The sequence below is a fragment of the Rhinopithecus bieti genome, unplaced genomic scaffold (genome assembly GCF_001698545.2).
Source record: "Rhinopithecus bieti isolate Rb0 unplaced genomic scaffold, ASM169854v2 scaffold_73599, whole genome shotgun sequence".
NCBI lineage: Eukaryota > Metazoa > Chordata > Mammalia > Primates > Cercopithecidae > Rhinopithecus > Rhinopithecus bieti.
The window spans coordinates 255,311-278,818 of NW_016827349.1; the positions used below are offsets into that span (position 1 = coordinate 255,311).

Below are 23,508 nucleotides of genomic sequence, written 5' to 3' on the forward strand. Positions count from 1 at the left end.
CCACCCACCCACCCACCCCTGCATAAAATAGTCATTTATGGAGCTCCTGCTGTGTGCCAGCCAGGCACTGTGCTTTGGGGATAGAGGGACCAGAGATGTGGGTACTCAGATGAACACAGCTGGTCCCTGTCCTCAGGGAGTAAGCGCTCTCAGTCAGAAGTAGGATTCTGACACAGGAGCACAGGCAGCTGCAGTACAGTGTGATGAGTGTATATATACTTAAGGCACACACCTGCTTACAGGAATGCCAAGGAGGGAACATTTACTTCTCCGGGGGCGGGAGTAGAGTTGAGGAGGCTCCTGAAAGACAGAATGTTTGGGCTAAGCCTGAGATGGCAGTTTGTGGAATTGTAGGAGTTGCCCCAGGTGAGGTGTCCAGGCTGGCAGTGCAGGCAAAGTAAGCTACCTGGAGCTTTCTTAGTTTTGAGAGGGCACATTGCAGGCTGGGAGGAGTGAGAGATGGTGGTTTCAAGGGCAGTGACCTCGATCACCTTGTCTTCATTCTACCTGGTAACCCACTGGGATCCCCTGTTTGGAGGACCCCTCCATTCCAGCCCTCATAATTCAACCAGATTATTCTTGAAGCTGGAAAGGGCTGTTAGGAATTCTCTCTTCCAGCAGAAGGTAGCAAACAAAGAACATACTTAGGGGACATATGGGAGGGGCAGTTATAGATATATAAAAAAGGCATCAGAATTGTTAAGATGGTACCTATCCCCCAGCCCCTGCTGTCTTCCACCCCGGAGGCTGCTCAGTGAGCGTCTAGCATGGCAGGAAGGACCTGCCACCCCTCGAAAGATCCCTTCCCCAACCTCCACCTCGAGCCCCTTCTACACTAATGTTTCTAAGATTTTAGAAACATCAGAAAAGTGAGATTTGGAGTGACCTAGACAGAAACTTAGGCTAACCCTCTTCATTTTACATAAGTAGAACTGTGATGGTTCAGTTAGTACTCTGTGAGTGATGGGATGGTCAGCCCGGAACCAAAACAGAGAGACCCAGGTGGGGAACAGGTTGGATTTGGGGCCATTTGAGTTTTGGTGGCCCTGTGTATTCAGGGCACCATGGCAGATTTGCTGCTGCAGGATCAGTCTGGGTTGGCAATATGGATTTGGGGAAATTGTGAATTGCTTAAGGGTTGCAGTTGGTGGTGCATCTGGGACTGGAGCACAGGTTTCTTACTTCCTCCTGGCCCAATTTTTCTGCCACATCCTGCTGCTAAAAGTGTTACTTAACTAGTTCTGTCCCACTAGCAGATTCTCTAATGAAGCACTGGAGCCATGATAATAGGTATTGTGTAGAGCCAGTAGCGATGCATAGTAATAGGGGAAAAAAATACCCAAAGGATGGGTTGTTAAGGTCAAGAAGGAAAAGTACCAGAATGGTGATTTTTAAGAAATTGTATTTGGTCTCTGACAGCTGCCAGAAGATCACTGTTAAGACCTGGGGAGAAGCCAGGCGCGGGGGCTCACGCCTCCAATCCCAGTGCTTTGGGAGGCCGAGGTGGATCACTTTTAAGACCAGCGTGGGCAACATAGCAAGACCCCGCCTCTACAAAATATTTTAAAATTAGCCCATGTGCTGGGGTGTGCCCGTAATCCAAGCTACTGGGGAGGCTGAGGCAGGGGGATCCTTTGAGCCCAGGAGTTCAAGGCTATAGTGAATTAGGATCCTGCCACTGCACTCCAGCCTGGGCAACAGAGCAAGACCCTGTCTTAAACAAAAAAAGAACTTGGGAACAGAGCCACCCGCAGTTTCTCTGTGCTCCATCCTAATATAGATGGTTTCCAATTTACAGTGGTTCAACTAAGGATTCTGTGGCTTTATGATGGTGTGAAAGTAATAATGCACTCAGTGAAAACCATACTTTGGGTACCCATGCGACCGTTCTGTTTTTCACTTTCAGTACATTATTCAATAAATTACGTGAGATATTCAATACTTTATTACACAATAGGCTTTGTGTTCAATGATTTTTGCTGAGCACGTTTAAGGTAGGCTAGGTTAAGCTGTGATGTTCAGTAGGTTAGATGTATTAAGTGCATTTTTTCTTTTCTTTTCTTTCTTTCTTTTTTTTTTTTTTTGAGTCAAGGTCTCACTCTGTCACCCAAGCTGGAGTACAGTGGTACAATGCAGCTTATTGCAACCTCAAACTTCAAATTGAAGACCCTTCTGCCTCAGCCTCCTGAGTAGCTAGGACTACAGATGCATGCCACCATGCCCAACTAATTTTTTTGTTGTTGTTTTTACTTTTTTGTAGAGATGGAGTCTTGCTTTGTTGCCCAGGCTGATCTCGAACTCCTGGCCTCAAGCAATCCTCCAGCCTCAGCCTCCCGAAGTACTGAAATTACAGGCATGCGCCACTGTGCCTGGCCTTAAGTGCATTTACAACTTGTAATAGGTTTATTGAGATGTAATCCCATCATAAGGAGCATCTGTACAACTATGTTCATTTTAGCAAATTTCCTGTTTTTATCAAGCAGTCTATGTACATAACACATATGTATTTTTATTTAGTTGTAATCACAGCTTGCTTATTCCTTTAAAGTCTGTTTACCTAACATTGTCGTTATAATTTTCCTTGTTTTTTATCTCATCTTCATAATTATCTTTTATAATGGCTGAACAGTATTCTAGAGTGTTGATGTGTCATAGTTCTGCGTCCCTGTGGTAGAGAGATGAGGCCGTCTCATCCCCCCAGCCCCGTTTCTCCAGTTGCACATCCTGCCTTCTGCTTCTGTTGATCTGTTGCCTTTGGCGGAGTATATCGAGGAAGGAAAGAGCCTAAAGGCTGTAATCCCATGATGCAGTTTTCGTTTTTTGTTTTTACTTTGTGTTATTGCTGTTGTGTGTGTCACACAAATACAGCTGCACAAAGAAAACAAAGGTACCCAGTTTACTGGGTTACGAGAAGGCAGACATCCTGGTACCACAACACAAGTCAGGGGAGAACCCTGCCCACCGCCCAGAAACCCTTAGTGTAACCTTGCCACAAGATCAACAATTACCTGACTTTATTGTGGCCACTTCCTTGTTCTTCTCTAGTTTTATCACCCAAGTGTGCATCCTTAGACATCGCAGTTTCATTTAGCTTTTAAGAAACACATGTCTTAGCCGGGCGTGGTGACTCATGCCTGTAATCCCAGCACTTTGGGAAGCCCAGGAGGGCAGATCACGAGGTCAGGAGTTCGAGACCATCCTGGCTAACACAGTGAAACCCCGTCTCTACTAAAAATACAAAAAATTAGCCAGGTGTGGTGGCAGACGCCTGTAGTCCCAGCTACTCGGGAGGCCGAGGCAGGAGAATGGCGTGAATGTGGGAGGCGGAGCTTGCATTGAGCCTAGATCGCGCCACTGCACTCCAGCCCCTCCAGCCTGGGCGACAGAGCAAGACTCTATCTCAAAAAAAAAAAGAAAGAAAAACAGGTCTTTTACATTTCTTTTAATCTGTAGATATCCCCTCTATCTCTTCTCTTTCCTAAAGAAATGGGATCATTTGGCTGGGTGCAGTGGCTCACGCCTCTAATCCCAGCACTTTGGGAAGCCAAGGTAGGCGGATCACTTGAGGTCAGGAGTTTGAGACCAGCCTGGCCAACATGGTGAAACCCCACCTCTACTAAAAATACAAAAATTAGCCTGGCTTGGTGGTGCATGCCTGTAATCCCAGCTACTCGGGAGGCTGAGGCTGGAGAATCGCTTCAATTCAGGAGGCAGAAGTTGCAATGGGTCTTGTTGCCTGGGCGACAAGAGTGAAACTCCATTTCAAAAAAAAAAAAAAGAAAGAAATGAGATCATTTGTCCTGACTGGTTCTCACAGGCTAAATCTTGCGGAGAGAGAGGTTGGGGAGCAAGGTTACATCTTAGGTGATGGGGTGTTCTTATCAGGAGGTACGTAATGTCTAGTTGTCTCCTGTCGTGATGTTAGTAGCCACTGATGTTCAGTACTTAGAGCCTACCACCCATTAGGGGTTGCAAAGTAATGATATTGCAGTTCTATTATTTCTTCTTCATTTATTTGTTGAAATACTTCAATAAAGAAAAACTCCACCGACCTACTGTTTTTAAAAGCTTTATTTAGATTCACATGCCATACAGTTTGCCTATCTAAAGTGTACAATCCAGCAGCTCTTAGTATATTCACAGAGTTGTGCAGCTGTCACCACAACCAATTTTAGAACATTTCATTTAAATCCCCCTTCCCCCTCACGAATAACCGTACTCCCCTTAGCTCTCATCCCCCAAACCCCTCTGCCTGAAGCACCCACTAATCTAATTTCTGGCTCTATAGATTTCCCTACTTTGGAGGTTTCCTTATAAACAGATCATCTGATGTGTGGTGGCCCTTGGTGTCTGGCTTCTTTCACTTAGTGTAATGTTTTCTAGGCCCATCCATGTGGAAGTGCGTATCAGCACTGCATTCTTTTTTACAGCCAAGGGATATTCCATTGTACAGTTACACCGCGTTTTGTTGAGCCATTCATCAATTGATAGATATTTGGGTTGTTTCTACCTTTGAATATGATAAATAATACTGCTGTGATCATTTGTGTACAAGTTTTTACATGAACGTATGTTTTCATTTCTCTTACCTAGAAGTAGAATTGCTAGGTCACGTGGTAACGAACTCTATGTTTAGCCGTTTGTGGAACTGCCAGGCTGTTTTCCAAAGCAGCTGCACGGTTTTACATTCCCTTCAGCAGTATATGAGGGTTTCTACTTCTCCAGCATTTGTTATGATCTGTCTTTTTATTTATTTATTTATGAGACAGTCTCACTCTGTCACACAGGCTGAGTGCAGTGGCACAATCTCGGCTCACTGCAACCTCCACCTCCCCAGTTCAAGTGATTCTACCACCTCAGCCTCCTGAATAGCTGGGATTACAGGTGCCCATCACCACACCCTGCTAATTTTTGTATTTTTATTAGAGGCGGGGTTTCACCATGTTGGCCAGGCTGGTCTCGAACTCATGATCTCAACTGATCTGCCTGCCTCAGACTCCCAAATTGTTGGGATTACAGGCATGAGCCACTGTGCCCAGCCTTTTTAATTATAGCCATCCTAGTGATTGTGACGTAGTATTTGATTGTAATTTTGATGTGCATTTCCCTAATGACTAGGGATACTGAGCATCTTTTCATGTGTTTATTGACCATTTGTATGTTTGGGGGGAACTAGCCATATATAACATCTGCCCATTTTTAAATTGGATATTTGTGTTTTTGTTTGCACGTCTAGATTTGCAAACGTGTTCTCCCATCTGGGTTGTCTGCGCTTTCTTCACATCTCGATGTCCTTTGAAGCAAAAAAAAAAAAAAAAAAAGTCTCCCATTTTGATGACGTCCAGTTTATTTTTTCTTTTGTTGCTTGTGCTTTTAGTGTCATAGCTAAGAAATCATTGTCTAATTCAAAGCCATGAGGCTTTATGCCTATGTTTTATTCTGAGAGTTTTATAGTTTTAGCTCTTACATTTAGGTCTTTGGTGCACTTTGAATTAATTTTTGCATATGCTGCCGTCTACTCTTAGGTTACCCAGTGCTGCAGTTAAAGGGAGAGTCATTGCTGGATTCTTTCCCTTTCTTTACCAGTTTCCATAATAAGGAGTTGCCACTGGAGTCATCGTATGGAGCTGGGTTTTTTATTTTTCTTTGTGATTATGGCACTTAGATTTAAACATATTTGTGTTCGGATCCATTGACAATGATGTCGTTTTATCTGAGAAGCATGTCTGCTCTGCTTGGGTGACTTTTAGGAAGCCTTTTCATTTGTCAAAGACTTTAGTACTCTTGCAGTGGTTTCTCATTCGAACTCTCTCTCAGTTTTCCCAAGGAGAGCTGGGGAGAGCAGGTATCCTGAGGTCCATTTTACAGGGTCAGGAATAGAAGCGTTAGGAGGAGTGACTTGTACGAAGTCAAGTGGCAGATGCAGGACTTGACCCCTTGTTTCTCCGACTGCTTTCTTGTGCTCATGCCCCATGTGTATACCACATACTCAAAACCTTGGCATGAACCTGGAATTTGAGTTTGAGTCCTGGTTCATGACCTGTGACTTCCAGCAGGTCTTTGGGTTTCCCTGAGAATTGGTTACCTACTTTGTGAAATCGGAAGGCTGGAAGAGCCGATTTCAGAGGATGAGCTTTCTTTCCTAAGTAAGGTTGCCTGCATTGAGAAACAGCCCAGCTTTCGCTATGCTAGAGTAAGGCCCTGTTATACCCTTCTTCAAGCATGTCTGATTTTGGCAAAGCTTATCTTCCCATGTAGGTGTTCATCCAAAAGTATTCTTTTTGTAAAAAGAGACTAGCAGAAGTTAACAGGGTTATCTAGATTCTTAACTTTATGCTATTATGTGGCATTTGAGTTTATTTAATCATGAGTTTGTATTACACTTATAATCAAACTAATTACTAATTTAAAAATTTGTGTGTGCTGACATGTATGCAGTTTACAAAGAGAAGTGGAGTTTTTTTTAACCTTTTTTTTCTTATCTAGCTGTCTCACCCTAAGTTTTTTCATCTTCCCAATTGTCTTTCAGAAACATGCCAAAGGCCAGGATTTGTTTGATCAGATTGTGTATCACTTGGACCTTGTGGAAACAGATTACTTTGGCCTCCAGTTCCTCGATTCTGCCCAGGTTGCGGTAAGTTATTGCTTTGATTGATTTCAGAACAGATTGGCTTGTCATTGCTAATTGCACGTCTACAGTTGCTAGAAATGGGTAGAGAAAAACAGGAGTAAAACTGTGACACTGTGCCAGTAACAGGCATTGGGATGGTGGTTGTGGTGCCCAAGTGCCATACATCACAATGCCTGTAGGATGCCTCACCCTTGAGGTGGCCAATAACCAGGAGAGGATGTGAATGGGATGCATTAGGGATGCATTATAAGGACATTTCTAGAAAAGGTAGAAAGAAGAAACATCATTACAGAAGTTCTTTTAGGCTGGGGGCAGTGTCTCATGCCTATAATCTCAGCACTTCGGGAGACTGAGGCAGGTGGATTGCTTGAGTCCAGGAGTTCAAAACCAGCCTGGGCCACATGGCAAAACCTCATCTCAACAAAGAATACAAAAATTAGCCAGGCATGGTGGTGTGTGCCTGTAGTCCCAGCTACTAGGGAGGCTGAGGTAGGAGGATTGATTGAACCCGGATGGTCAAGGCTGCAGTAAGCTCAATCAGTCCTGCCACCTCAGCCTCCCTAGTGGCTGTATTCCAGCCTGGGTGACAGAGTAAGACCCTGTCTCCAAAAAAAAAAAAGAAGGAAAAAAGAGAAGAAAGAAACTCTTTTAATGGTGCTTTTTTTTTTTTTAACCAGCAGAAGAAGCTGTGCCACCATCTTCTTGCAGAGTCTGCCTAGGTAGAAAGCAGGTGCTGTGAATGGAGCTGAATGCCAGCCAGGCTTAGTGGGATTGGGGGTGGATGGGGTCGGAGCAGGTCTCGGTGTTGCTGGGAACCATCTTGCAGGTTCCAGGAGGCTGTGTTAGGTCAGCTCTTTACTTGCTTTGCCTGAGACAGAACTGTTCACAGTGGAGATGTTAGAATGAGTGAACTCCACACAGCTCAGACCCACTCTTTTTAAAAGCAGGAATGACTTCATAGTTCCCCTTCCCAGCAAAATCTAGCTTGGGGTTTCAAAGATAATTTATTCGACAATCTAAATCTATTTATGGAGTGCCCATTATGCACTGGGCCCTGTGCTGAGCGTTGCGGATAAAGCAGTGCACATAGATATGTCATATGCCAGATGGTAATAGGAGTCAAGAAAAATAAAGGCGAGGAAGGGGTAGCCGGGGGGAAGGGGAAGCACTATTTTAGACAGTGTATTGAAGGCTGGGTTCCCTGGTCAGGATGTTTGGGCTGGAGACCTGGAGCTCCTCATAATGGTTAAGGCTGTCTACTGGAAGATACTTACCAGATACTTCCTGATTGTATCTGGAAGTTGTCAGGTGAGATGTGACATTTGTAAGGTGAAGATGTACAAAATTATTGGTGCCTGGGAATTAGGTCTGCTGGAGAATGTTTGTGAGATGCTGAGTCCTTAGGTGACAGATTGGAATCTGGATGGGAATGCATTCTGGCTACAGTGCCTCTGGGGTGGACACTCCCACTGGGTGTCCCTGTGCAGATGTGTCCCTCAACCTCAGCCACTTCTTCTGCAACTTCAGGACTTCCTGTTGTGCCACCCCACCCCGCCCCAAACTGTGTCCTCCTCAAACTGTGTCCTCCTCGAACCCTCCTGGTTCCTTCTCACTTCTCAGACAGAGACTCTCACTCCACCCACCCGGCCCGGGAGAAGAGCAGAACAGCTTTTCCCTTTCCGCCTCTCAGTCCAGTTCTGCTTCCTATGAAGTTGGGCCGACCAGTGTCCTACCCTCTGACCTCATGACTGTCCTTCTCATCCCTCAAGGACTTTGGTGTCTCAGTTTTTCTCTTCCTCTGGGTAGCCTCAGGACTGAAGTTACTGGCCCTCCTGTATATTCTGGACAGTTTCCTGTCATTTAAGCTTCATTTGAGCAGATTGATGAGACCCACATAGATTCCCATGGGTCCTGTCACCACCCGCACTCCAAGATCCAGAATTCTGCCAGTCCCCATTCCAGGATAACTTCCCTTGATTCCTTCCATTTTCCCAGTTCCTCTCCCTCTGGACTTGGCCCACAGTGGTCCCCTTCTGCCCTTTCTCCCCTCCCAGCCTCCTCCTGCCCTGGCCTTCCTCCCAGCCCGAGCCAGGCCTAGGGCACCTCACCTGTGTCCTCACTTGGCCTTTGATTCTCCTGCCCCTGTGACTGTCCCCTGGCCTCCCCTTGACACGCAGGCCCATCTGTTTCCTCTGCGGCTTGTCCCAGCCTGCCAGGCGTTACTGTAGAGAGCTACAGTCTGTGCCTTCTGGCATCAGCACCGATCACAGGTTCAGCAGAGTCCAAGCCCCCTAGCTGCTCCCTGAGCGTCAGTAGCCCCAGATTGACTCTTGGCCACCCGACAGGTCCATGTCTGGATCTGAGCACCGACCTCTAGTCCAGTCCCCACAGAGACTTTGTTCCAGCAGTTGCCTCACCTACTGAGAAGACCGTGGTCGTTCATCTAAAACTCCTTGAATTTTCTTCCCCTACACCTCCGATTCTGTCCATCTTTTTTTTTTTTTTTTTTTTTTTTTTTTTTGTGCCTTACGTGAAGGGAGCATGCCTACTTCTCCATCAACTCTCTACACCTGCAGCGGCAGTCCTAGTTCCACTTGCTTCCTGAATGCCACATTTAGAGTTCTCTCTGTCCCCAGCATCCTCCACCTGTTTCCAGCATCTGCCACTCTCCAGCCCTCTTCTTCCCTGGAACTCTTCTTGATTCTGCCTTCTCCTATGTGTCTTAAAGCATGTGGTATTTTTGGCTTCAGAATATCTATGGCCCTGGACTAGAAGTCAGACTGGACCTCGTTCCTGGCTCTGCCTCTGACTCATTTGGTAGGCTTTACATAGGCTGCCTTGCTCCTCTGGCCTCTGTTTCCTCATCTGTAAAATGGGGTACTTGGACCTGTTCTCCAAGAAAACTTACAATTCTGATGTTCAGTCATTCTGAGTCTAAAGGGGAGGTTGGCCTGTCTGCTCCAAATGCCTTCTGTAGTTAGAAAGGAGAAGGGATCTTTCATTTCTGCCATTAGAACCTATGCCTCTTGCCTTGGCAGCATGTCCTCATCCCCAGTGACCCCTCATTAGCCACTCAGATTCCCAGAAAGCCAAGTCTGTGACTCCATTATGAAGGCCTTTGCCACGAGCCTCTGCTGACTTGGCTGGCAGGCTTTCCCGCCTGCCAGTGCCCTGTCACTGTGCAGCAGGAGGGGTGTTCACAGCAGGATACAGGCGGCTTTCCCAGGCCAGACACCTGCAGATGCTCAGGCTCTCAGGCCTTTCCAGCATCCAACTCTACGAACATGAGGCAAAAGCAGGTGGGAGGGCGGGGATCCTCATCTGCCTCCAGCTCTGAGAATGCAAGAACTGTGTGGCGGCAGCAGCTCCCAGGACCCTCTAGTCATTCCCATCTTTGCTTTCTGAGCTGGACTCCTTACAGGCTGGGTCTGATGATGCCTGCCCTTACCTCTGTGCCTTTGCTTGTGCTGTTACTGCTTCTGCTGTTTCTCACCTGTTTAAACTAAAGCCATCCTTCAAGACCATCTCAGATGACTCCCCCTCACCCTTCATGAAGCGTGTCCTGAACTTCCAAAGTGTTTTTTCTTCTGTGCCAATCTTATTTTGCCTTCTGTGGCCATTTGACTGTTTGGCCTTGGGTTTGTTAAGAGTGTGTGTGTGTGTGTGTGTGTGTGTGTATGTATATGTGTATGTGTGTGTGTATATATGTATATATACACACATTTATGTGTGTGCATATATATAGATTATATAAAAATTAGATCCTAAGACTTAGGACCTCCTCCTCTTAACTTGGTGATTCTTGGGGACAAGGCACATAATCTAGAACCTTTTTTAGCCCCAGAAGGAACCTGAGGAGAGCCATTTGTCAAATCTTTCTAGATCTTTCTTTTACCATCTTCTAGATGGTGAAACCAAAGCCCTTAGACCTTGGCAAGTCACTTAGTGAATAGCACAGCTTGGACTCAAACTCAAGTTTTGCCATTTCAAGTCTATGTGCTGTTCCTAGTACACCGTACTCTTGAGCCTCAGTTTCCTAGCTGTAAAGTGGAGGTAGCGTAATAACATCTATTTCATGGGGAATTTGAGGAGCTCAGAGAATTAACGGAGGAGAAAAATTTTTGTAACCAGGACATGGGTATGGGTCTCCTCTTTGTAGCTGGGCAGTGTGAGGGGGACCAGAAGTCATCACTGCCCCCGGCGTGAGCCTGCTAAAAAGGTACCGTTAGCTGATCGGAACCCGTAAGGCCCGCATTGCCTGTGGGAGAAGCCGTAGCCAATTTAAACAAGAGGCTTTGGGGAGAGCCTGCTGAGGTGGCTTTTGGGGTCACTGATATTCACAGGACCTGGGAGGTGATTGGATGTCATAGGAGGTGTTTCTGCGGACAGTAGGGTAATAGATGGACCCGGAAGGGAATGGTTCACTTGGCTATTGGCTTATTGCCCCATAATTGAGCCTCCTTCAAGCACTGGTATTCCCACCCAGCCCCTGACATGCAGATCAGAGGGTTGGCAGCTGCAGGGCTCTTGGCATGGCTCTCTGCATACCCAGCTTATATCCCCAGCTCCCTGAAAAGAGCCAGGCCTGGTTTCCATAGTGCCCTGCCCAGCCCTGAAGCAACTGTCAAAGTCATTTTTTTTTTTTTTTTTTTTTTCTTTTTTTTTTTGTAGACCCGGAGTCTCAGCTCTGTCGCCCAGGCTGGAGTGGCAGTTGGCCGATCTCAGCTCAGCTGCAAGGCTCCGCCTCGCCGTTTATCGCCATTGCTCCCTGCCTCAGCCTCCCGAGTAGCCTGGGACTCACAGGCGGGCCCGCCCCACCCGATCCGCTCCGGCTAGTTTTTGTGCATTTTTTTAGTAAGAGACTCCGGGGTTTCACCGTGTTAGCCAGGATGGTCTCGATCCTCGCTGACCTCGTGATCCGCCATTCTCGGCCTCCCAAAGTGCTGGGATTACAGGCTTGAGCCACCGCGCCCGGCCAAAGCCTATTGATATCACCTATTTTTAGCAGTTGGGACTAGGACCTCCTGTTTCCCTTTTCCATGTCAAAACAGGAGGCCATCCAGGAACCCACTCTGCAGATTTCACTTTGGTACAGCTCAAAGCAGGGGCTGGGAGTCTGTGTTTATGTATCAAAGCTTGCTTCTGAGAGCCAAGGTCTCAGGCCTGCACAGTCTCACTTTCCCACTGCCTGATCAGGATAAGTGCTGTTTACCCAGTTCTCACCCTGAGCCCGGCACTGAACTGCAGTCTTTGTGTAACTCTTGTTTAACATTCATCCACTGGTCTATAAAGTAGGCCATAAAACAGAACCATTTTACAGATGATGAAGCTGAGGCTCAGAGACACTAGTGTTCTTGAGAATGTTGTAAAGGTTAAAGCCAGGATTCAGAACTTGGTCTCATTCCAAAGTCCAGTACTTTCCACTTGGCTATATGACTCTGATATGCACTTGGTTCATGTGTACATACGTATATAGAAGCAAGAAAGGGAAGGTTCAGTCAATACCATTCAGCCAACTTTGATTTGGAGCTCACTCAGTGCTGAGCTCTGTGGTTGCACAAATGAGCTGGATATTGTCCCTGCCTGCCACATTCTGTTGGGAGACACAGACAAGTAATCCCCTGAACTACAGTGTATTCAGTCCTCTAAAGGACCAGTGTAAAGGTTCCTCTGTGTCTGGAGGAGGGATTGTCTACATATTATTGATAAAATGAACAAGATATCCAAGAGGAAGGGTGAACAGATGTGGGCCACAGAGAATGAGAGGACTTTGCCAGGCAGAGGAGGGGCAGGGATTTTGGGCAGTGGTAATAACAGCCCCACCAAGCAGGAGCCTCCCTTCCTCTCTTGGGAGCAGGTGTCCTGGAGGGTAGATGTGGCCACCATTAAGTCCTTCCCTAAGCTGCTTTTCAACATGAAAAGGGAGCTTTTTCTGATGGTACATTTTGCAGTAAAGAATCCAAAAGAGATGATTTTGACCTTTGTCTCAAGTCTTGTCAGATGTGTGTCCTCTGGCCTTTTTAGTGTAGAATCTGGCAATGAGAGGTGCAGGGCTGCATAGTGAGGCTGGTACATATATATGGCGCCTGCTGGGAGGGTTCAGTGGCCGCTAAAGGGACTCGTGCAGCTCCTTTGGCTTTGCTTTAATGATTGTTCTGAATGTCGTCACATTTGCCACTTGTGTGGACACTATTGGGTGCTCTTGCCATCTCAGATGTAATTATAAGAAGAAAAGAGTGACTACTAGGTATACCTGGAGGGGACATAGGAGAGTTTAAATGCTAAGAGTAGAATCTGTGTTACAACTGCAGGAAATCAGACAAAACCCCTTCCTTCCACCCATTTGGTTCAGTGCAGTTTCCATAGACAGTGCTTAGGGGATAATTCTGTTCACAGGGGCTGAAGCTGAGGCTCAGGTACCCGGGCTGTGAGGTGGGCTGGCCGGGGGCTGGTGGGCTTGCTTGTGGCCACACATCAGGTGAGTGGCAGAGCTGCGACTTGAACCCTGATATTCTGCCTCCTTGCATGGTGGTCCAAAGAAATGTAAACTGGGCTCAAGAAATGCCACAGGGCCTGGTGTGGTGGCTCACATCTGTAATCTCAGCACTTTGGGAGGCCTAGGCAGGTGGATCACCTGAGGTCAGGAGTTCAAGACCAGACTGGCCAACATGGCAAAATCCTGTCTCTATTAAAAATATAAAAATTAGCCAGGCGTGGTGGCACATGCCTATAACCCCAGCTACATGGGAGGCTGAGGCAGGAGAATCACTTGAACCCAGGAGGCAGAGGTTGCAGTGAGCTGAGATCATGCCACTGCACTCCGGCCTGGGTGACAGAGTGAGACTCTGTCTCGAAAAGAAAAAAAAAAAAAAAGGAAATGCCACAGGCCTCTCTGCAGCCTGTGTCTGAATGCTGGGAGGCAGGCCGAGTGTTTTCCTGCCCATGTGCAAATACTGGTGCTGAATGGGAAGCTGCTAAAGGGGTCTCCACCACTGATTTAGATGATTCCAAGGAAATCATCTCACACCAGCAGGTAGCTGGTGTTAAGTGAGTTTATAGGGCTTTGTCATCATGGGGAGCAGGAAAGATCCGCCATAGGCAGAGAAGGCACTTTAAGCTAGTCTGTGGTGTGGAAACCTGGAGTACTGGATGCTGACACTGACAGGGCTGTGAGTTTGAATTCCAGCTCTGCTTCTTTTCAGGGCTGCACCTCCCCCACCCCAGCCTTAGTCAGAGGATGGATGTGATACAGTAAACTCCAAAGGCATTCATCCCCTTGTTCCTCTTTTCATCCTTTGGGTACAATTTGATTATCTCTTCAGATTCCTTCCAGCTCTAGTTTAAACACAAACTATATATATATAAATTTATATATTTATTTATTTATTTGAGACAGAGTCTTACTCTATCACTCAGGCTGGAGTGCAGCTCAACTCACTGCAACCTCTGCCTCCCTGGTTCAAGGGACTCTCCTATGGGTATGCGCCACCACGCCCGGCTAATTTTTGTATTTTTAACAGAGATGGGATTTTACCATGTTGTCCAGGCTGGCCTTGAACTCTTGACCTCAGGTGATCCGCCTGCCTTGGCCTCCCAAAGTACTGGGATTACAGACGTGCACCATATGCCTGGCCTATTTTTAATATACATAGGGTCTTGTCGCCACCCAGGCTGGAGTGCAGTAGTGTGATCATAGCTTATTGCAGCTTTGATCTCCTGGGCTCAAGCGATTCTCCCACCTCAGCCTCCTCAGTAGCTGGGACTACAGATGTATGCCACCATGCCTAGCTATTTTTTTTTTTTCTTTTTGAGACGGAGTCTCGCTCTGTTGCCCAGGCTGGAGTGCAGTGGCCGGATCTCAGCTCACTGCAAGCTCCGCCTCCCGGGTTTACGCCATTCTCCTGCCTCAGCCTCCCGAGTAGCTGGGACTACAGGCGCCCGCCACCTCGCCCGACTAGTGTTTTGTATTTTTTTAGTAGAGATGGGGTTTCATCGTGTTAGCCAGGATGGTCTCGATCTCCTGACCTTGTGATCCACCCATCTCGGCCTCCCAAAGTGCTGGGAGTACAGGCTTGAGCCACCGCACCCGGCCTATGCCTAGCTATTTTAAAAAGAAAGAAAAATTTGTAGAGATGGGGTCTTGCTATGTTGCCCAGGCTGATCTTGAACTCCTGGGCTCAAACGATCCTTCTGCCTCAACCTCTCAAATTGTTGAGATTACAGGTGTGAGCCACCGTTCCTGACTTAGGTGCTCTTTATAAGCCAAGAAAATTTGCAGGTACTAGAAATCCTATTATGAGTTTTATCACTCAGACTTAATGGTGAAGGCTCAGGAGATGTTCCGGCAGAGAGTTGTTAGATGCTGTTCAACTCCTGAGCTGCTCTGAGGCCTTATAGTTCCACTGCTCCTATGTAGATTTGAGATGATTACATTCTACAACCAGGCTTATGGGTGTCATATTTCCAGAATTGAGGTACTATTGGAACAGATGGGCCTTGCCAAGATCATCTCGCACATCTTGATTTATAGAAAGGATTTTGCCAGATGGACTTGGATAAGAAATTCAGATTAGAAACCACCTAACACCCGTTAGAGTGTTTGAGTAAAATGTCCTGCCATTTGAACTCAGAAATGCACCTGTCTGTTTCCAGTGACTGGTTTAATGGTCTGCTAAGAGGGCCGGAGCCATTTGCCTTGGCGTTTACCCACAGGCAGCATGGCTATATTTAGCCAGGCCACAGGTGAACATCTGAGACAGGTCCCGCTGCTGCTGAATACTGTCCTCAAAGCCGAGCGTAGGATACAGTTTACTAAATGCTACATTGGGCTTTCATTGCCCCAGTGTTCAAGTCACAAGGCGGTCTTGTGGGATAAAATACGAGCGATCAGAGTCTCAAAGGCCCCTGCAGCTAAGAAGAAAGTCAGATCATTTTGAACTGGTTGGATACAAGATAAGTTTTGTCATCTTTCATTTTAGGATTGTGACTGGGTTTCTTATTGCCTCTGATGCAGGCAAGCAAAACCTGATCCCATCATCAAGGGGTCAAGGAGCTTTTAAAATGAGGAAGCCGTTTCTGGTTCCATTCTCGGCTTCACTAGCCCCAGACTTTTCATAGGCGTCTATCCTGGCAGGTCCTGCTTTGGGCAGGACTCTGTGGCTGAGCAAGAAGGATGGAGCCCAGCCTACAATGGCTGAGGGGGTGCCTTTTACAGTGTGGCCAGAGGGCAAAGCAGTCAGCCGCCCCGTACCAGTATCTGGCTGTGGTCTACCTGTGAATGCACACCAGCCACAGATGTTTGGCCGTTTCACCTCTTGGACTAGCCTGTAAAACCTGAAATTGCTTGAGATTTTGCTCAGCCCAAACAGCAGTTTCGAGAAGGGGCTGTGGATGTTTCAAGATCTCCAAGATCATCAGAACCTCTTCCTGGGTAGGAGAGGATGTAGAAAACGTCAGTACTAAATATTTAACGGGCACGCTGGAAGCATTTATGAAAACTGATGCTCTGAGATTCTGTTTAATATCTTGGGTGTGACCTGAGTTTTGACTTTTTCAAAGTTCCTCAAGTGATGGTAATACTAATACACAGCCAGGATGGAAAAGCACAGCTGGGGAAACTGCACAAGTTGGACTTGGCTGAAGATGAGACTTTGACAGTAGAGGAAGAGGAAAGGGAGGCCTCAACTTGTTCTACTCAAAATAGTGGTGAGGAGACTTAAGAAAGGAAAGAAATGGAACAAGCTTCTTTAAGTGATAAGCCTATCATGGGCTAATTAGACTAGGGGATGAGTGTTGAATTATTTTGAAAGTGAGAAGAACAGGTTTAGTCATAGCCATTAGCATGTTACTTGGTAGGAAAGTAAATATTAGGCTTAAATCAAGTCTGTATCAGCCCCCTCCAGGGGCTGAAGTTGGGGGTTTTCAGCTTGTTGGAGGGCACTAGCAGCGTCTAATTCTAATGAGGTGAACTCATAAAACAACAAATGAATATGGACGTGACAACGCAGCCCACCCCCTTAAAATAATATTCTCATTGAAATAAACAATTAGGCAGCAAGGTAAAAAGAAAGTAAATGACATTCACAGCCCCACTGTCCAAAAATCACCTCTACAATTCCTTCTGGACATATCTAGATAGAAAATAATAATTTTATACAAATGAGATTCCACCTGATTTTTTTTTTTTTGTCATGTAACATTGTGCTGTGGATCTCTTGCCACATCAATAAATACAGGCCTACATCAGTTTTAAATAGTATTTCATTATATGGATGAGCCATTTTCTAATCCATCTCTGTTGATGGACATTTAGGTCATTTCCAATTCAAAGCTATTAACAATGAGATAAAGCATCCTGCACATGTGCGTCTGAGATACGCATCCTGGTGTGGTGACATTACGTGGCTACCTAGCCAGGAGTGGAGATGACAAAAGCCCCACAACCCACGTTCTCCCATTGCACTGCCCCCAGTGTATTGTGTAATAAATCATCTGTTATTCGCTTTTGGTTTCCTTATCCCCCTCCTCCCACACAGTCATAATGGCCTCTTTGGTTAGGTGTGGAGTACACTGTCTAGGTGGAGTCCTGCCCCTCCTCATTATTAGACTGTGCAGGGCGCAAGTGTGTCTGAAAGCCCATTGGCAGTCAGCAGAATGGCCTCTGACTGAGTAACTCGTGAGAAGCCCACTCTGCTTGTATCACCCCAGCCGTCTTTCTAGCAGGGAAGTTTCAGCATGCATTAGGTCCACATAAAGTGATGGGAACAGTCCCTACTTGCCTCACTTTAAAAAATAATTTATATTTAATATTTATTTCTCAAGAATCTAACAGGGGCCTTCTGGGTGCCATACCTCGTGCCTGGCACAGGAAACAGTCACAATTAAGTACCCGGTCCCTGGCCTCCAGGAGCTGACGTCTGCACAGAGGCGCTCAGTAGAATACTCCTAAATGCAGTTCTCCATGGAAGTTAAGTGGCTGAGGCTCCTCAAGACAGCAGTATCAATGACTTTGACTTCATAGGGAAACTTTTATATGAGGCAGATGGTTTTGTAATCTCCTTAGATAAGACTGAAGCAGTTCTTTTGGTCAAAGCTAGAGGAAGTTAAAATGCCCTCATTGACCAGAGCAAAATGATCTTAGGCAAATCCCTGCCTGCCTTTGCATTTGCAGTGTGGCTCATTTTCCTGGCGAAAGAATAAAGGGGTTGTGAATTTTAGTTCTGTACTTCAAAGAGTTTAGGATGACAACCTCAAGACCAGTGCACGATGAGAAATTATTGGTATCCTAGATTGTACTTTTTGCTAGATTGATGGAGACCTGGAATGCTTGGAGAAGATTGGCTGTAACTTGAGAAACTCAGAAGGAAAAGGCAGTTGGTGGCTCTGCTGATCAATTAGTTAAGGGATTTTATGTTCTTTCAGGCACCACTTTGTAAAACTTCCAGAAACTAGGGAGTCCCCTCCACAGAAAAATGCATATATATGCATAAACATTGACTTTTTTTATGCCATCCCGAGCAGTTTGCAGATTCTCAGCCTAAAAGCCCATGATGTGATCCAAACCCTGGTTTTTATGGGTAGAATTACTAAGGTTTTTAGAGGAGGGTAACTGTGAGAGCTGAATAACCTTGCTGATGAACTATTCCTAAAGAAACTGTTTTTTCTTTCTTTCAGCACTGGCTGGATCATGCCAAACCCATAAAAAAGCAGATGAAAAGTAAGTAAGCAGAATTTAGCCCACTCATTTCTTTCTTTTTTTCTGAGAGTAAACTCCTTTGCCAGTGTTTTGAGGTGTTATGTTTTCATTAGAACTTGGAAGCATTTTAAAATCAATTCAGTATTAAGTGGACGATTTTAATTTCTTAAGGCTAGCCAAAGATGAGAGTTTAAAATTTGAATAAAAGTGTTTAGTGGATATTGAAAAAACCGACTGTGCTCTCATTTGAAATCAGACGCCTCTGCCAGTGAGCACTGATTAATCTGCTATTCAGAAACTCAGCTTTATACCTATTATATCTACTTTCTAATGAATTACAACATAGTCTCAGAGGATGAGAGAATAGGAGGGATCTTTGATAGTCTGCTACAGCTTTCTCAATGTACAGGTGTGGTAACCACATTTTTAAATGTTGTTTATGCTTGGGTAATTTTTAAAAATTCATATTCTCTTAAAAGTGCTTTAAAGTGTTTTTAGATAACAGAACACTTTGCATCACTTTCCTTTAGCCCTTGTACTTTGTACTTTGTAAAAACTAGCTGTCAGTTTGGAGTATTGTGGCATCAGGGTGAAAGTAAAATGTCAGCTTTTAGGTAATCCATCTAGATCACTAGGGTTTTCTCCTGGAATGAGGTTACTAGCTAAACTATCTTAGTCAACACAAAAGTCCATCTGTCTCAGTTTCCCTGACGAGGATTGAAAAGAATTGACCAGGGTTGCGTGCCCAGTTATGCTGTCCTGATGTCGTGCTAGATGTTATAGATTTAACGCGCTTTTCCTTTTGTCCATCCTGTGATCTTCAAAACTGGGGGAAAAACATCTTCAACCTTCCATCTCCAAATGTTTAGTTGGACCTGCTTATGCTTTGCACTTTCGAGTTAAATACTATTCTTCAGAACCAAACAACCTTCGTGAGGAGTTTACAAGGTAGGCCACGATACGGAACAATCTCCCGCCCAGCAGTGCTTGCCTTATGTGTCATTTATGACTCTTCTCAATTGTGGGTTTGCCTCTCCTTCTGTCTGCCGTCTTTCTGTTTCTCAGCAAGAGTTATTAGTATTTTTCCAGTGCTTCTGTATTCCGTTAAAAATCCGTAACTTTGCTTAATTTGACATTTTTTTCTGAGTGAATAGAAATTAGAAGATACATTTTCTTGTCACACCTCTATTTTCTTGGACCCTGGATAAATTGATTGGTTGCTCTGTGGCATTTTATTTTATCTCAACTACAAAAGGGAAGGCAGATACTGGAAAAGCTTTTCTCAGTCCTAAATCGCCATCTTATGTTTTAAGGGATTGCAAAATACTCTCTTGATTGTTATAATGCAAAGAACCCTCTTAAAAAAAAGAACATAGTAATTGCAGCAAAGTTGTTAAAATCCCTTCATGTTATCTTTTAGCTCCCCTGAATTTCTTTTCTTTTCTTTTCTTTTTTTTTTTTTTTTTTGAGACAAAATCTTGCTATGTTGCATAGGTTGAAGTGCAGTGGCATGATCTTGGCTCACTGTGGCCTCTATCTACCTCCTGGGTTCAAGTGATCCTCCTGCTTCAGCCACCTGAGTAGCTGGGATTACAGGCGCAAACCATCACGCTCTGCTAATTGTTGTATATTTGATTAGAGACAGGGTTTCGCTGTCTGAGACCAGGCTGGTCTCAGACTCCTGACTTCAACTGATCTGCCCGCCTTGGCCTCCAAAGTGCTGGGATTACAGGTGTGAGCCACCGTGCCCGGCCTGAATTTCTTTCATGTTTTGTTTGCCCATGTCTATGTCTTAGACTTCAGAAACAGGAAAGAAGAAAAAAAAATTTGAGTAACATTTTAAATGTGGAGTTTCCCTCTAGCCTCTCTTGCATCAGTGAAATTCTTTACAAAGTCTTTTCCTGCTTTTGATATCCCCAGAGCCTCCTTGTCATTGTTTGTGTGATGGAGTGTAGTGGTGACATGTAGGCTGCTGGGTGATTCTTAGGGAGATGATCACCCATGAGTAATGCCTTAAAGACTGACTGGTTATCACCATTTCCCCTGGGGCTTTTTTTTTTTTTTTTTTTGAGACAAGGTCTCGCTCTGTCACCCAGGCTGGAGTGCAGTGGCGTGATCACAGCTCACTGCAGCCTCAACCTCCCAAGTTCAAGTGATCCTCCCACCTCAGCCTCCCTAGTAGGTGGGACCACAGGTGTGTGCCACCATGCCTGGCTAATTTTTTGTATTTTTTAAATAGAGACAGGGTTTTGTCCTGTTACCCAGGCTTCTGCTGGGCTGCTATGGTTAGGTTTTCCTATAGGAATCAAGAGTTCTGGCCATGTTAATATTGTGTCTCTTGTGAGATGACTATGCAAGATGGTATCCTGAGTTCAGAAGTGAAGTTCAGTGGTGGCCAAGCACCAGTCAGGAAGCAGGAACATTCTGGAATGTACTAGAGCCTTCACCATGCCTGATCTTGATTTCTGACAAACAGTCTGTCTAGTGTTGCTCCTCAGAGTCCTCTATGAATGCTGCTTCTAGCTGTCATCAAAGCTGTTGTCTTTTAACCCGGGTTGTGTGAATCAGAAACACCCGGGAAGCTTTTGAACAGCTCAGATTCCTAGAGGCCACTCTTGTGTGTAGGATTCTGTTTCCATAGGTAGGGAGCAGAGCACAGGCAGGTTTGGTATTTACAAAGCATTGTGAGTGGTTCTGATGCCTACATCCTCCTGGTAAAAAAAAAAAAAAAAAAAAGATACCCCTCTTATTTAAGCCAAGACATTTATTTTTTACCTGAGTAAACCCCATGCGTGTTATTTGCTGGCTTCTTTCTCATTTTTTGTTACCCCTCTAACCATTGGCAGTCCAGTGCCGGGATTTTTCTTGTTTCGTGTGTGCGCGCGCACGCGCGCGCCTGTTTTGTGTTTTAAAAGAGTCTGCAGTTACACTGCATCAGGGGAAAAGAATCCCCAAGCAGTTTCTGACTAGAATCAGCTGCAGACTTTTTGTTACAATCCATGGTAGCAGATCTGGAATCAGCTGGTGGAGCTGGCTGAGAGCCAGACCCTGCGGCCCCACCCTGCCTGTGTTATTGGACATGTTGCATGTCCATGTGCCGTGTTCGGCTCTCTTCTCCAGCACTGAGGGGGTTGTGGAGGCTGTCATTGGACCGTGCCGTGTATCATGTTTCATCCTACAAGTATCTTGCGAGTTCCCCACATGCACTCACCTTCCTAGCTAGGTTCTGGGATGTCTTCCTGGAGACCCAAGAGGAGATGCTTCCACCAAAGTTCTCATTTGATTTGGACTCCTATTTTACAATACAAAACTCCATGCCGTGTGTGGGGTGGGGTTTGCAATGGGAAGCTGGGGATTGGGAGCGGCTGGGAAAGAGTTACCCTCTATTGACTTTTGTATATGTTTGTCAGGTACCTGTTTGTTTTACAACTCAGGCATGACATTCTTTCTGGAAAGTAAGTATGTTTTTGTTCTGACTCTTAACCCAGGATAGATCATAGTGTATTTCAAAATAATTCACTGTTTTAACTCTTTTACCCTTGTTCCCTTTTCAAAATTCAAAAAAAGTGCACCAGGCATTGTAAAGTGAGTCTAATACTTGTATCACTGTCATTATCATCCTATTTTAAATGATTACTATATGGCTTGAAGCATTTCCAAGACCATTTAATATCTTAAGTGATGTGTATTTGGGAATAACTCTCTCCCTGATCACATCACTGTCCCATTCATAATGGCTTTTGTCGTATTTGCAAGCAAGATACGTTATTAGTATGTATACACTTACAAGTATTTGGACAGTCAAAAAATGTCATTCATCACCATCTGCATATAAGAAATGGAAAGAGGTTATGTTCTGATTCCAATAGAAAGTTTTAGACATCTCATCTCACTTCCTTTTCTCCCCTTAAAAATGGCTTTATTTACTAGGCCTCTGGCAACACACAGTGATCATTGAGCACAAGAAGCATTGGCACTGAAGTGGTTGATTTCGCATGCAGTATTAATTTACCGTAAAGATAGGAGGTTTCAACAGGCGTAGCTTTTATAACTGTGTCATTTTTCAGCATCTGTATTGAATATTTTCTATTACATGAAAAACTAAGGCTATATTGAGTCTAAAAAGTAACCCCTGCTATTGACAAGAATACATTCTGATTTTGAATATAATCTGAAGGAAATTTAAAATGTAATTTCCGAATTTGCAAACTCTCTATAGAATATGTGCTATAAAAACCTCAGTGAAATGTACTCCATAGACCAATAGAACAAGTAGATTGTACAGTGTATACATTTGCCTTATTCAGCCATGCAATACAGACCTTTGGTTGGTGTGTGTATTATGAGTGTGTGTACTTTTTTTTAAATCCTCTCTCTCTCCATACTGTGCTCCTCATACTAAAGGCTGTGTAACTCTAGAAATTGTCCTCGGTTTGGAAAAATATTAATGGCAACACCTTGCATTTGTATAGTACTTTGTAGTTTACATGCAGTTTAGCCTGCTTTGTACTTCAAAGCAGAATGGTGTTCGAGTCCCAATATTGCTCCCTTCCAGCTGGATGACCTGGGGCAAGAGCCCTTAACACTGAGTTCCTCATCTATAAAATGGGAGATGGTTCGGGGGAGCCCACTGGCAACACCCATCCTAAAGGTTTACAAACTTGATGCATTGACCAAATTGGATAATATAAATGAAAAGGCTTTGAAAACTATGAAGTGCTATACCAATGTATGTCATTATTATTTTTCTAACCAAATTTGAAATATTACGTATGAATGAGATCACTGAATCTGCAGTAGTACTCCTCTATGGCTATGCCTTAGATAGACTTAGAATGCTGAGTATATCCAGCCATCCTGGCAGTATTCGATATAGTGTCTCTGTGTTTATTTTTAACGCTATGACCTTGTTTCAAGAAAGATTTGAAGGCAGCTTTAAAAGATGCAGATACTATATCAAGATAAAATAAATTTAAAATATGTTTAAATATAATAAGGCAAAGGGAACACTTTTCATTCTGTTTTCCAAACTTTTCCATTCTTGCCAAATTCAGTAAAATTGTACACGATTGATAGAAACTATATCTACGTTGGGTTATTTTGCCCTATGATGAGAATCGACTTTGGGAAATTTGTAGTGCAAATCCGCTTGTTGCATTCTTTAGTGTAGACAGCAAAAATG

The 23,508-nt window shown here is 44.8% G+C and overlaps 1 protein-coding gene across 1 annotated transcript in view; it reads left to right on the forward strand.

Moving 5' to 3' along the window:
* Positions 1-23,508, forward strand: part of EPB41L4B (erythrocyte membrane protein band 4.1 like 4B) — a 154,840-nt gene that overhangs the window by 34,758 nt on the left and 96,574 nt on the right. The window contains 4 exon segments of the mRNA XM_017863790.1: positions 6,530-6,634; positions 18,305-18,347; positions 19,196-19,274; positions 21,737-21,781. Of these exon segments, the coding sequence (XP_017719279.1) occupies positions 6,530-6,634; positions 18,305-18,347; positions 19,196-19,274; positions 21,737-21,781 (272 nt within the window).